Source organism: Myxocyprinus asiaticus, chromosome 35 (assembly GCF_019703515.2).
Source record: "Myxocyprinus asiaticus isolate MX2 ecotype Aquarium Trade chromosome 35, UBuf_Myxa_2, whole genome shotgun sequence".
In the NCBI taxonomy this organism is placed as follows: domain Eukaryota; kingdom Metazoa; phylum Chordata; class Actinopteri; order Cypriniformes; family Catostomidae; genus Myxocyprinus; species Myxocyprinus asiaticus.
The window spans coordinates 5768249-5783486 of record NC_059378.1 but is presented as its reverse complement, the minus strand read 5'-3'; the positions used below and the strand labels follow the sequence as shown (position 1 = coordinate 5783486).

The 15238-nt window shown below is 35.5% G+C and overlaps 1 protein-coding gene across 2 annotated transcripts in view; it reads right to left on the bottom strand.

The window, feature by feature from the left end:
• Positions 1-13247, bottom strand: part of lactbl1b (lactamase, beta-like 1b) — a 36282-nt gene extending 23035 nt beyond the window's left edge. The window contains exons 1-2 of one of the 2 annotated variants that reach the window (XM_051672839.1): positions 13162-13247; positions 8175-8252 (exon numbers count right to left, since the gene is read on the bottom strand). In XM_051672839.1, coding sequence (XP_051528799.1) covers positions 8175-8237 — 63 coding nt within the window. In that variant the 5' untranslated portion in view covers positions 8238-8252; positions 13162-13247. The remainder of the gene's footprint in view (positions 1-8174; positions 8253-13161) is intronic. The other variant, XM_051672841.1, reaches the window with a different exon arrangement.
• Positions 13248-15238: the final 1991 nt, after the last annotated feature.

Here is a 15238-nt window from a genome sequence, read left to right as displayed (position 1 = left end):
CTTAGCGGAAATGTTATCATCATGTCTTCTAAAATCTCTCAAGTCATTAGAAGACGAGTGCAAATGTATATTTATGAAGTCATAGACTTTTTTCTCTTAAAAAAAGAGAATTATCTTTCATCTGTAATATTAATGAAAGGGAAATAATCTGTAAAAATAAGAGTTGTTAGGAAAAGATTAAAAAACACTCCTTTGTATATGTTTTTTCTTCATTTATGTCATTTATCTTTCATAATAACACTGTAAGTTTCAATATCTACAATGAAAATGCACAACAGTGTCATTTCTACAGCGAAGTTTCCAGCTGTGTTTTAAGGCACGACATTGTAATTGTGTCGCAGGTAATTAAGTCATAAGTGTCCCAGTGTTCAGTGAATCAACACCCTTGCCAGTACCCGAATTGGTGCTCACAATATATACTGATTCACAACATAGGGAGCTAGGGAGTGAAAGAGTTACACCCAGTGGAACTACTTTTCCAACTACATTTATTTTGCCATTGCACTAACTCAGTTACATTGTGGTGTAAAGTACATATGTACATTTTTTAAATCCCCATTTCTCCCCAATTTGGCATGCCCAATTTTAAATGCTCACTAATTGCTCATGATGGTGAAGTTACTTGCCTCAGTCCTAGTGGCGGTGGACGAGTCACAGTTGAGACAGTCAGCTGCACATTCACCGCGGTATCCACGCACAATTTAACACACGCACCACTGAGAGCGAGAACCATCATATAGCGACCGCGAAGAAGGTAAACCGTGTGGCTCTACCCACCCAAGCTACCGGGTCAATTGATTGCTTAGGAAGCCTGACTGGAGTCATATAGCACACCCTGGATACAAAATTTGTGACTCCAGGGGTGGTAGTCAGCGTCTTTACTCACTGAGCTACCCAGGCCCTTCATACACACATTTATTAATGAAAACAGTCAGTGTTCAAATACTTATTTGCTGCTCTGGGAAAATGTACTGTTTGGCTTCACAGATTATCCAAAGAAAGATGAAAATCAATGTTAATTAATTAATCTTATTATCATTCTGACCAAATTTTATATTAAAACAAATGTACATTTACTATAAAAAAAAAAAAAAAAAAATGTAAACGTTCACTTGGTCATTTTTTCTTCATTAAAAAAGTTTAACTCCTAAAGACATGAATTTTGCAATATTTGTAGGAAATCATGAGCACTCACATTAAAATGAAGACTCCGGTCATATCAGTAACCTTATAAAAGCTGTTTTATTCTACATGGAGAGGGTTTCACACATGGGGGCGGCCATGTTAGAATCACATGACCAGCCGAATACTAGCTGCTTAATCTCAGTAACCGTTCTGTTATTTGACACTTTTACTCATTGATTAAAGTAATCATGGCTGACTGTGAATACTACATTTCCACAATAGCATCTGAGACTGAAAACTATTGATTTTAAATGATGCTTCATCCAATCCACTAGGTGTCAGTGGCTATTGGAGACTCTCAAAATACAAAATGCTTTAAATATATATGAGCTTTGTAAATATATTATTTAAATTCTAAACGTACTTTGTATTTTGTATTATTCATTCCCCCTGGCTTTTTCCTTTTGTTTATATTGTTTTGTTTACATCGTTTTTGTTTTATGAGTAGTTTTATACATACCTTGTTAAATAATGTTTAAATTTAATTATTATACAAATTTTACAATGTGTATGTTAATTGAAGCAGGATTAACATGATTGGTAAATGATGCAAGACAGACTCATAATCAAGTTGCCAAAATGAGAACTACAGCTCTGACTTGTTTTACAGTCTGTTTCAATAGCTGAATTTTTTGAAGTATGTTGAAGTGGCTTACATTGGCTTACACTGACACCTAGTGGTCTGGATGCTGCATCATTGGCCCTGCCCAATACTTGATACTTAAGTGTGCGTGCAAGTGGCACCGAGTACGTGTTCAAGACTGTCCCATGTCTGAAACATGCCAAAGCTTAGTGCACTTAACCCACACTAAACCCACACTGGCACAAATACCGCTCCAGAGCGGTCTTTCAGGCTAAGCGTATACCAGAGTTCATCACATTCGGGAGCCGACACCCCGCCTACTCAAGCGATTGCCGTATTTTTGCCATGACGATGTCAAGGAAAGTTTTTCAATATCGAGTTATTTGTTATAAACAGATGGTAAAACGTAAGTGAAGCATATGTTATTGTTGTATGTATAAATATATTCAACATAAAGCGCAATATACTGTAACGTTCACAACTGGTTGGGATGACTTAACTGCATCATCATTATGACTAAATATTTATATGTACATTTATATGCCTCTTTGTTCTCCTTCTCGCCTAATAAACACCTTATTTTGTTTGTTCTCACCTAATACTGCTGGTGATTTTGGTCATTTATCAGCCAGTGTGATATACAGTATATGATTTAGTAAATTTTGTTTTTAAAATGTTATTACTACCACTGTTTCTGTCTCATCTGTACATGTGTTTATGTGTTTAATTATTCATACTGATAAGCTGTGTAAAGTAGTCTTTGGTTGTCTTTTATAAATGACAAGCCAACGCATATCATTTAAATGGTTTGTAGTAGTAGCTATTGATGGATCACACAGAATTATAGAATACATTTTAAAAATTCAGTTTTATGCACTATATTGAGAAACAAAGTAGAAAAGAAATTGCTTTAGTATTTTACAGCGATTATGGACAACATCATTTTACAGTTAAACATATTTTAATGTGCAAAGTATTGAAAATCAAAATGAGTAAAAATAATGAACCTTTACAATTAATTTCACACAATGAAACATTAAAAATTGTTTTTACTTATTTTCAACAACAAAATACACTTCCGACAACCAGTAGTGTAATGATAAATCAAAGGATGGGTAAACTATTCATTTATTTATTATTTTAAGTAGGCTATAACAGTCACCACTACCAACCACAATCAGTCTTCTGAGTGCAACTACAAAAACAGCTGTCACAACCGGGACCAACATTGTTAAATCTACAAGTGCCCCAACGTGCATTCGGAAGTCATACATGCACTTGCAGTCTTTACGTCCACTTGCACACTGTGGCCAAACACCGGAAATATGTAAGACAAGTGGGTAAGCAGGCAAGTCCAAAACCGCAAGGAAAGGGCCATTCAAACACAGTCGTTTTCAGTTACAAATGCCATTGTAGAAATTCACTTTGCACAGTAAGCCAGGATGAATTTAATCCATGAATGAATGTGTCCAATAATAGGGCGTTACTGAGATTAAGCCAGTAGTATTTGGCTGGTCATGTGATGCTAACATGGGTGCCCCCATGAGGCTTCCCTGCCCCATGTAGAATAAAATCATTTTTATAAGGTTACTGATATGACTGAACTCTTCATCTCACATGAGTGTTCATGATTTTATACATATGTTTTAAAATTACAGTTAATTTCTTTAGAAGTAAAACTTTTTAAATGAGGGAAAAATTTACTGAGTGCACCTTTAAGCAATCTTCCACCAGAGTCAGTCAGAATTTAGACAGCCTGAATCAGACTCTCTCTCTCTCAAAAAAAAAAAAAAAAACACCCACCAAAGACCTGTCACTAACAAGAATGCTCAAAATGACTGAACGGTAGTGGGCACCACAAAGTCTTCTGATTGACAAACAAAAGTGCACAGATTAGTGTCAGATTCTTTTTTTGCCGTTCATGCTATTTCAGTGATATCCATCAGGTAACTGGGAAGTTTTCGAGCCTTGCATGGTAGTCCAGATGATTGAGCTAAAGCTATATTGTTTAGCACAGTCATGTACTATAATATAGAGGCATGGTCATGCATATTTGCGGGACTAATGAGCGTGAAACTTGATCCCACTTGCGTAACCTGCTGAGCCATGCATCACTAAAGCTAGTGAGTTTGACTGCATGATTAGAGCTGATGGGATATCAGTGAAAACCACTCCAATCATGAACACTGAGCTCCAAAGTGTGTCTGCCTTGCACGCATGCTTGCATGAAAATATATGCACAGATGGTCATGTACTGAACAATAATGACTTGAGCAGATTGCAGCTCAAACCTTGTTGAGACTCAAAAAGAGAAGCCATAATCTTATTGTTTACTCCAGTACTTTTTAACTGGTTTTGCTTCAGGACCAAGATTTAAAGGAATATTCTGTGTTCAATTCAAGTTAAGCTCAGTTGACAGCATTTGTAGCATAATATTGATTACCACACACAAAAAATATATATATATTATTTTGACTTCCCCTCCTTTAAAAAAAAAAAAGAAGAAGCAAAAATCGAGTTTGCAGTGAGGCACTTACAATGGAGGTGATTGGAGCCAATCCGTAAACTTTAAAATATTCACTATTTCAAAAGTATAGCCACAAGACATAATCAACAGTGTGATAAAATCACTTACTAACCTTTTCTGTGTAAAGTTATAGCCAATTTTACAACTTTGTTGCCATGACGATGTAATGTCAACAAACCCTAAAACTAGGGTGGCCAAATGTCCTGTTTTTCCCGGGACAGTCCCATATTTAAGCACTTTTTCTAGTGTCCCGACTTATTCTGAAAAAATCGTGTTTTGTCCCATATTTCCCCTCTCCTAAAATTTCCTATGTGGCTATGCCTATGCAGCTTTCTCAGACATGTGAGTATTCTAATCAAAGGTAGCCAAGGATACGGCTTGTAAAACCAATAAAATCACACTGTGTTATTTGAAGTACATGATTGGATTAAACTATCCAATCACAATTCCCTATCAATAGACGTCCAGTTAGTGAACTGATTGAAGAGTCAGTTTGAAAGAGCACACAGATGAAATTGTGGCTGGAAAATGTCAAGGAAGCGTGCATGTACATTTAATGAGAATCTTCAAAAAGAGTTTACATTTCTAAAAAAAGGAGTCAAAGACAGAGCCTAGTAAAGTGAAGTGTGAGATGTATGGAGCTCGCTTTTCTTTTGTGCAGTGAGAAACTTTTTTTCAGCATCGGTGGATTACCTCCAAAATTGGAGCCGCTCATTGGAGAACACAGAAAAACTTGAGTGGGCCATACTGAGAGACCAGAGTCATTCAAACAGCCTCGAACACTTCTACTCTAGAATCCCCGCTCTCAGTTTAATTTGCTGAGTGGAACATGAACAAGACAGCCATGTCTGAGAGATGGACAGACATTTTTTGTGAGCTGGAGAGCAAGACCATCAACTTCGGAGTCTTAGCCAAGGTCGTGGAGTTTGTTTTATGCCTGCCTGGGACATCTGCATCTGTGGAGCGTGTGTTCTCATTAATAAACGCAGCATGGACACCGGATAAATCTCAACTCAGTGTAGCAGTCACGAAGGCAATGCTTTTCATACGTCTTAATTTTGGACTGGACTGCTCTGCATTTTACGATAAACTCTTGAAAGACAAGCGCACACTGAGAAAAATTGCTGCCATCGAAAAGTACAAGGTGACAACAGTTACAGATGCAGATGCACCCTCTAATTCACATTGATCTGCGCCTAGGTAAGGATACGTCAATTTAATTTTTGCTGGGAGGGGGCTGTCCCGTTTTCCACAAGCAGGAATCTGATCACCCTACCTAAAACACTTAAACGACTGTAAAAATTACGATTTAAAGGACTTTGCAGGTCACATAATACATGAGTTTTAACAGAAGGATTAATGTAAGTGCTTTTATAAAATTATAAGCCTCACATTTCTGATTTTAAAACCTCCAAAAATTGGCCCCATTCAATTCCACTGTAAGTGCCTCGCTGTAACCTCAATTTTTGCCTTTTTTTTAAAGAAAAGGAGGGGCAACTCAAATAAATGTTTGTGGTAATCAACATTATACCGCAAATGCTGTCGATTGAGCTGAACTCGTATTTAACCCAGAATATTACTTTGATACTGAACATGATGTGGCGACCTAACACAGTACCAAAATGTTTTACTGTATACAAAGTAAACAAAATGTCCTTAAAATCAAACACTGAAACAATTAAATGTATAAAAATTATAAGGAACCGCAGAGGCTCAAGAATATATGAAATTATTAACATGTTTCTTGAATTTCAAAGCCAGTTATTCACAGGCAATTATTCAATGCATGTTTATCCTTGCTGAAAGTGAACCCATATTTAATGGACTGGGGGTCATATTTTCATGACCTTGTGTGGTTTTGTTCATGGTATTCTAGAAATAAACACTAAAGATCCTACAACAACAATGACTTTTATTCACTTTCACACAAATCACGAGCAAAATGGCTGATTTTAAGTTAATATACAACATTAGATCTGATCCTCGAATCTGATTTTAACGAGAGACGTTCCATGAGCACTGATGGTCTCACACCATCATCACTCGGACACTTCACTGTGTGTATCACTCAGTGCCATTCTAAACTAAAGAGTAAGAGCAGTGCAGATGTGTTAAGAGCTACTGTATGTGTGTCTCTTTACATGTTTTTTTTTTTTTTTGACATTTCATATTGTAGCCAGCAGGTGGTGGCAAAAGATCATTTTTGTGTGTAATATGAGCCAGTTAGGTGACATGAAGTGAATCCACGTCAGCCAGTATTTACATACAACAGTGCTCCATGATCACTTGAATTACTACTACACTACTAAAGCTAGAAAATAGCTTTAAACGACTTTATATTTCACAGCTGAGAGACAAAACAGACTGATTAATTACACAATTCAAGCGCTTACCTCTTACCAGACTTTCCACATTGGAGAGGACGTGCTGTTTAAAATGGCGGAGGACATTGCGGTTTCTATAGTGAAAGACTTTTGTGCATCGGCTACCGTGAAATAGGGAGAAATACCCCCGCTTGGATGGCTACTTTTCCACTGAGAAAGCTGATATTCAGAAAGCTGACAGCATCTCTGCTTGGGAGTATCAACAGGTGATTGCACACACTCTGTCTCTCTCTCTCTCTCTCTCACACACACACACACACACACACACACACACACACACACACACATACACACACACACACACACACACACACACAAACACACATCCATCCTTGTTTATCCAATAACTTGTTAGAAACAGCACAAGCTGTGATACTATTTCTGAAGTGACATTTTTGAATTACTAACGAAGGCATGGACACATCATTTGGTTTGAACCAGCAACGGCAGATTCTGATCTGTCACGTAAGAAAGTAGTTCCATGCACAAATGCGTTTTTATGACCGTACTCAGTTTTTCCAAATTTTGTAAAATTGACTTGTTCATTGAACTGTTGTATATAAGCAAAATCACACTCGTGATCGTGCTATATGGCCCTAAATCAGCACTGCTGTGATTACCTGTGAATCACTTCAGTGCTGATGTAGGGCCTTATCACACTCTTGTTCGTATGATATTGCTTAAATAAATATGTATTTTTCACTCTGTTCCTAATACAATGCTATCTTATGACATCTAAACACTTACTGTAATGCATGACTTGGAAAACGATAAATTTTAACATTTTGTATTACATAACCAACATTTAAAATTAATTTAAATGTGAGCAAGTTGCACGCAAGTAATAAAGCGTTGCACTTGAGACTGCGCTAGAGCGCTGCAAAGAAAAGCACGCAAATAGACACATGAGATGAAAGTGGAGTGCAGTGGTTGCTTCAACACAATGTGTTTTTCATCTCACATTTGCTTTTTATAACACTATCGGTTAGGTTTAGGTTAGGTTTAGGTTGTAGCGAGGTTTGCTACTTTAAAACTAAATAGACCATTAACCTTAAAAAACCACATCTGTTTGTGAGAAAAATTTAACTCGCCTTTAGCTCCAAACAGTATAAATTTCTCCTCTGAACTTCCACAGTGCATGTAATGAACGACATAATTTAATTTTGCAATATTCATGCAATTTTCATGAGATCAGGCTGCTCTGATTGGATGCACGACCTAAAATTTTTTTATCCTTACTTTGAATGATTATATGCATATATGTTTTTTGCCATTTATTATTTTCTTTTAGCATTGCTTTTTCCAGAACAGATCTGCAATCCATTTTTGGGACCAGTTGAGAACCTCTGGTTTAGCCTTTACTGTTTTCTTTATGAAAATGATTTGTGTTTCCATTTGGCTATTGAAAACTGCACAAGAGTGAATTTCATTACAGGTTACAGTGGGTTTGAGATTTGATATCAGGCTGCGAAGCTGAAATTTGGAGGGACATTACCTGGGGCTGGACCCCGTCCACAGATGTCTCCCTCAGGACAATCTTGCTCCCCGTCATACCCATGTTTGCTCAGACCAACTGAAAAATACAAGAAAAAGTACTTATTCTGTTAAATTACACGCAAATAGGAATACAACTCATTTCAAAACATTTTTGTTTTACAATAATGACTGAATTGTTGCGAAATTGAAAATATATATATTTTTTATTTGATGCACCATTTCAAAAAGAATCACTTAAAACACCTACATTTTATAAACGTCTGTTTGTACTAACAAAATCAAGCAGCACTATATATTATTTACTCTACTAAAAGTCACAGCATTTGCTTCTCACTCAGGTGTCATCACAGTCATCCCATCAGGTGTTCATCTTTCCTTTTCGTTCCTTTTCTCTATGACTGCCACCTGTGAATAAATGTTTCCTTTGCCATTTGATGCCTTTCTTATGGGCTTTACACTGCTGGACATATTTCTTCTCATCCACATCTCACAGCTATTTAAACTCCCAAAGTCAGCCCTCAAGGAAACTATACATCATTCTTATGGGCATTAAGTGTATTCTACTCAGACGAGTGAGCTCAGGAAACAATGTGACTGTCAGCTAGCGTTAAGCAATCCCACATTCAGGATCCCTAAGGGCTAAACGTGTCTGCCAAAGTCTTTTCTCACTTCTGATAAATGCTGGATGAAAACTGTTGTTTAGCAGATGAGTCAGTGTCCTGTGAGACAGAAGCGTCATGTTCAAGCCAAGCGGATTTCGAATCCAACTTCCAAAAACAAAAATAATTTGTATCTTAATGATTAAGATCATTAAAGGGATAGTTCACCTAAAAATGAAAAAAAAAAAAATTTTTTTTAAAAAATCATCATTTACACAGCCTACTATAATCCAAACCCATATGACTTTCTTTCATGGAACACAAAAGGAGATGTTACAGTATGTTAGCCTCAGTTATTTTTTCTCTCCGGGCAATGAAAATGAATGGTGACTGAGGTCATTCTGCCTAAAATGTTACATTTCCTCCACTTGCCTTCTGAACACACACACACAAATTGGACTTAATTTGATGAGTCTAAGTGGTTGAAAATTTGTTTTGTAACACTCCTACTGTTCCGGGTCAAATTTGACCTGCCATATGAAATGAATGGGTGAGACTATAACACGGAGCATTTTGTTTTATTTTATCAACTAAAATCAATCAATCGGCCACAATGCGGAACACACCCACTCAGAAATGATGGGGTGAGACTCTAGCACATGAATTTGTGAGAGTTTTTTTTAATTTTAGATCAAAGTCAGAGTCCCACCCCACATTACTGCTGTTAACTTCACTGATTAGAATTAAGTTGAAAAATGTTTGTTTGAAAAAGTTTGCCATTGCAAAGTCTTAAGTTTGTACACAAATTGTGTTATCACTGTACATTGCTGTTCATATCTGTTTATTGCTGTTTGTTTTATTTATTTATTTTTTTTTATCCCCTTTTCTCCCATTTTGGAATGCCCAATTCCCACTACTTAGTAGGTCCTCATGGTGGCACGGTTACTCACCTCAATCCGGGTGGCAGAGGACAATTCTCAGTTGCCTCCGCTTCTAAGACCGTCAATCCATGCATCTTATCACGTGGCTCATTGTGCATGACACGGCAGAGACTCACAGCATGTGGAGGCTCATGCTACTCTCGGCGATCCACGCACAACTTACCATACGCCCCATTGAGAGTGTGAACCACTAATTGTACTACGAAGAGGTTACCCCATGTGACTCTACCTTCCCTAGCAACCGGGCCAATTTGGTTGCTTAGGAGTCACTCAGCACACCCTGGATTCGAACTCGCGACTCCAGGGGTGGTAGTCAGCGTCAATACTCGCTGAGCTACCTTGGCCCCCGCTGTTTGTTTTATTGACATTTTTATACATTTTCTCTATTGAGTTGTTGAATTTTGATGTTTGATATCTAAATTAATTAATTAGGTAACAAAATGCTTTATGTCTACTCTTCAAAATACCTCAGGATTGACTGTTAGCATAATGTAACATTATTGCAAGAACTGACACTTCAAAACAAGTGGTTTTAAAAAGCTAAACTTTGAAAAATAATAGTCTTTCATGATGTGTAAGTTTATATCAAATTCATAAGTTGTGATATAAATCTAGAAATGAAGTTTGTTTTCAACATTGGGTACAGAGACTAGGCCCATCTAAATCAATGGATCACTTTAGCCACCTACTGGCTTTAAGTGTTATTTCATTTCATTTCATGTCATGTTATGTTATGTTTTTTTATTTTTTATTTTTTTTATTTTTTTGGCAGCAAATGCTCCAAAAGCCTGACACAATCTGATATTTTCTTAATTTGTCAGATTAAATAAATTGATGTTTTTACAGAAGTGAAATTAATGTAAAACATGTTTATTTTATATATTTTTTTTAATTTAATATTTTAATACCATCTAAATACCATCAAATTCCAGATGAAATGAAAAATTTTAATTTCATGAAATTATTGAAATCCATTTCCTTTATATAAAATCAATTAAATATGTGATTAACATATCATAAATGTGTCGGCCTGTAATAAACAGTAACCAAGAGTTAACAACATTAGTTAACATAAACTAACAATGAACAATACATTTACAGCCTTTATTAATCTTGTTTAATGTTAATTTCAATGTTTAGTAATACATTTTTTAAAATCAAATGTATATGTTAACATTAGTTAATGCACTATGAACAAACATGCATTAACAATGAACAATTGTATTTTCATTAAGTAACATTAACAAAGATTAATAAATGCTGTAAGAAATATATTGTTCATTGTTAGTTCATGATACCTAATACATTAACTAATGTTAACAAATGGAATTTTATTGTAAAGTGTTACCGTCCATTTGTTACATTAGTAATTGCATTAAGTATAATGAACTAACAATGAAAAATATTTTTAAACATAATTAATTAATCTTGGTTGATTTTAATAGATAAAAACACACTTGTTCATTGTTAGTTCATGTTAGTTCTTAGTGCATTGCCTAATGTTAACATACACAACTTTTAATAATAAAAAGATAATAAAAAAAATGCATTAGTAAATGTTAAAATTAACATAATCAAGATTGAAAAATGTTGCAAAAGTATTGCTTATTGTTATTCACGTTAACAAATGTACAATATTTTGTACAATGTCTAATCTGTTCTTTTCCAAACAACAAAAGTGAAACAAAATCTATACCATTGAGCTAAAATATAATATATACTGTAGTATATATGTTTAGCAAAACAACCACATCTTTTCAGACATACACTGCATAAAAAAGGACTTATTTCATAATTTTCATTTCCAACATTTGATCTGTATGTACTTATTGGAACATTTATCAATACATATCAATAATGAGGTTTTGTCAATGAATTAAAAAGATGTCTTGTGAAACCAATGTTAATGCCTTGAGAACTGTATGATTTTATGTTATATTAGTCCCTGATCGCTCATTATGTGGCTGTGCAACTCACAAGATTCTTTGTCACTGGTGTCAAATGTCAGTCATTTATCAGAAAGGGGAGAGTTCAATATGACCAGACACTGGAGACAGGGCCTTCATAAATATAGTCACAATGGGAGAGGTTTAATTCTAAGATCACTACGGTCATTGAGATCATTGCGCACCCTTAAAAGCTAACCTGTCTTAAAACAGACAAACCTTGAACTGTTTGATTCTGCCCTTATGTAAGTTTGTATCTCACAATGGGAATGCATCTGGCTAGTTGATGCATGTATATGAATGTCTAAGGGAAATATATTTATAGTTCTCCTTGCTTGGCCATTTGAAATATTTTTGTTGTGATTGACGCATTTCAAATTATGTATTTGTTGCGTAATGTTTTATACAACTGTCTATGCAGAGCCGAGTTTTAGTGATAATGTGATTTACATTTCCTGTTCTTTCTTTCCTCGCAGACAGAGCAGATGATCCAAATCTCACTGTGGCAGGAATTTTTTTAAAATCTGATAAAAACCAGTGCATGTGAAATAGGAATACAAACCTGCTACTTCAATTTTCATTAATGGCCATCATTCTGGCAATGTCCCTGGCTAGCTCATAATATTATTTTAACACTGTCACAAAGCAACAAGCTTAATATATACAGTACCGCAGTGGCCCATATAAAAAGCCATTTGCAAACCGCTCACACCAGAAAACCTCCCTCATTGCTCACAAATAGACTTTTGGGATTTGCATGCATAAACCAAGTAATGTTTTTATGAGCAAAATTATTTCCTTAAAAAAAAAAAAAAAAAAAAAAAAAATAGTGTAACAAGTTGTCACTTTTTTAAAAATTTGCTAAATTGTATCAGAGCTGTGGCACAGTGTGTCATGCACATGCTCAAGATACATAAAAGCTGTTAGCTCAAGAGGCGTCGAAACTTTCTGCATCTCACCCCTAATTTCTTGTCTACTCTCTACTGTTAATAAGGCACAAACACACACACACACACACACACACACACACACACACACACACAAAGCATATGCATGCAATCAAGTTAGCATGCATTCCGTGAACTTGGACTTTTAGTGAGATTAAAAGTATTTTACTGTTTCCTGCTAGCTTTAGTCATGCTGGTCTATTTTGCTATAATGTTAATCACGTTTTGTCCAATAATTTACCATTTCTAACAAATAAAGAGACACAAAGAGGGTAATGCACTTTCAAAAAGTGAGAATATTCATTTTTTCTACATTTCAATGTAAAATAGTTCTATCAGCAGGACTTGCCATTATTTCATAAACAAAAGTAATCTCAGTTTTGCCACTCAGCCTAGGAACCACTGTTCCAATGTTAGTTTCAGTTCTACATACATAGCATTAGCATTAACTGCTAGTTAGAATTTTCTCTCAGAATGACATACTAAATTTTCAACTATCGTAACTGCACAGACTAAATAACAGTTAACACATAAATCATATTTAAAACGTACCCTTTGTTCCCAAATGAGTTTCAGAAATGGTTTTCTTCTTTATTGTTGGAGGCGTATTCTGTCCACACTCTCTCTGGTTCAACTATCTTACTGTGTGGTCACGACAGATGTTTCATGGCCATGAATAAATCCAGCTTGTATCAGACCCAAAATTCTGGATTATCTGCCATCTGCAACATCTGCCAACATTGGAGAATGGGCAGCCCTATGATTGAGTTGTAGTAGGTGATGCTGCTATATATGATCTACAGTAAGTTTATATATATATATATATATATATAACTGTAAAGCCCTGCCCCATAAACCTAAAAATACATAAAAGTTTATATATACAGTATATATATATATATATATATATATATATATATATATATATATATATATATATATATATATATATATATATTGTACTTTTGATATACTAGCACTAAAATGTTATATCTGGAATTCTATTTTCATTATTAGGTTTTAACCCTGTGAATATTTTGTGTTTAAAATACAACAGCTTGTATCATTGTTACAAATGCAATGACATCATATTAATTGATATAATGTAAAATTTGTACAATTTAAAAAAGCTACAATGTGATTAAAAGTATAAAAAAGCGAAATATGAAATAAAATATACACTCTCACATACTACAGTGCATGAAGTCATATATGAATTCTACATATATGTCTAGATGTCCCCTTTCTGGTTTGCTTAATATCTTTTTCATTTGCATTACATTTACAGGTTGTCAAAAGTCTGGTGAGTAAAATTTAAAATTTACTAGCAAATGGCGATTTGTGTGTTATATTTATCTGTATAAAGAGAGAGAAATAATATAGGAGCGAATTCACTAAAATGTTTGCGCAGTTTTTTCTTACTGAATTCCCAGATAGTCTTTTGCTGATTCTCTAAATGTTCTAATCTCAGTTTGCGTGTATGTCCAGTTTCAAATTGTGCATTCTAAAGTGACTGCAGTAGGTTGACTTTCGAAACACTGCCACCAGTGGCCAAAGCGGTAAGTGTTGTTGGATGTATGGGCACATGTGAGCTCCATTTTTCTAGGTGAAATGTCAATGATGGATGGACACCAAAACTGTATTGTGCAAGTTGATTTCAGTAAAGGCTGTAATGCAGTTAAGAAGAATGCATATTTTATAAACTGAACCCCCAAACCCAACCCCCAAACCTAAACCTAATCATTAGTGGAGTAAAAATGTATGCAACCTCCAAATTGCGCTCGTCAATGATTATGCAACCACGATCACTTCTGGTTTCAACATGGGATATAAACCTGGGTCTCCCACACTGCTGATGCAATGTGCCACCGGTCATGCCACAAGGGAAGATAAACATGCTGGAGTCGATGCAAAAATGCCTAATGGGAGATGCCGGTTGTCAGTGAGTTGGCATAATGTGGCCGATACTATACACTCTTAGAGGAAAAGTTTCCATATAGAACCCCAAAGAACCTTTTTTTCTAAAAGTGTTGGGTAATGAAACTCTCGGAAAAAGCATCTTCCCATGTGATCATGTTGCATGATGACATCTGAGAAGTAACATTGTTATTTTTATGTATAGCACAAGAGACCTGTATAGGGCATGAGTTCTAACCTCCTTCAGTCTGAGACCCACTTGAGCCATCACTATACATTTAACAAGAGATTCACTTAAAAATGTCCTCACACAATCACTTTAACCTTATAGAAGGACAGTTTACCTTAACGGAGGCTTTGAATTAATTGAGTTGGAGGCAATGTGGGCTACAGGATGGAAAACCAATTTCTATTTTGTGGAACTAAGGACTGGATGAATGTACACATTGGGAAAGGAGACACAGTTTGTCAACAGCTATCAAGATATGAACTATGGATGTTATCCAGGGGTGTCACAGTTCAATTCAATCATGATTTCATCCTTTAAAGTTATAATAAAGGTTGTATGCATTGTTATGCATTGTCCTCATTGATTTAATCCTCTTGCCAGGTATGCATTGCTGAAAATAACTTAGAGAGTCCCGGTGAATGATTTGACCATCTGTCATTCGCTTTGGGCTTTATTTCCCTCTCCCATCTCATTTTACAGGTG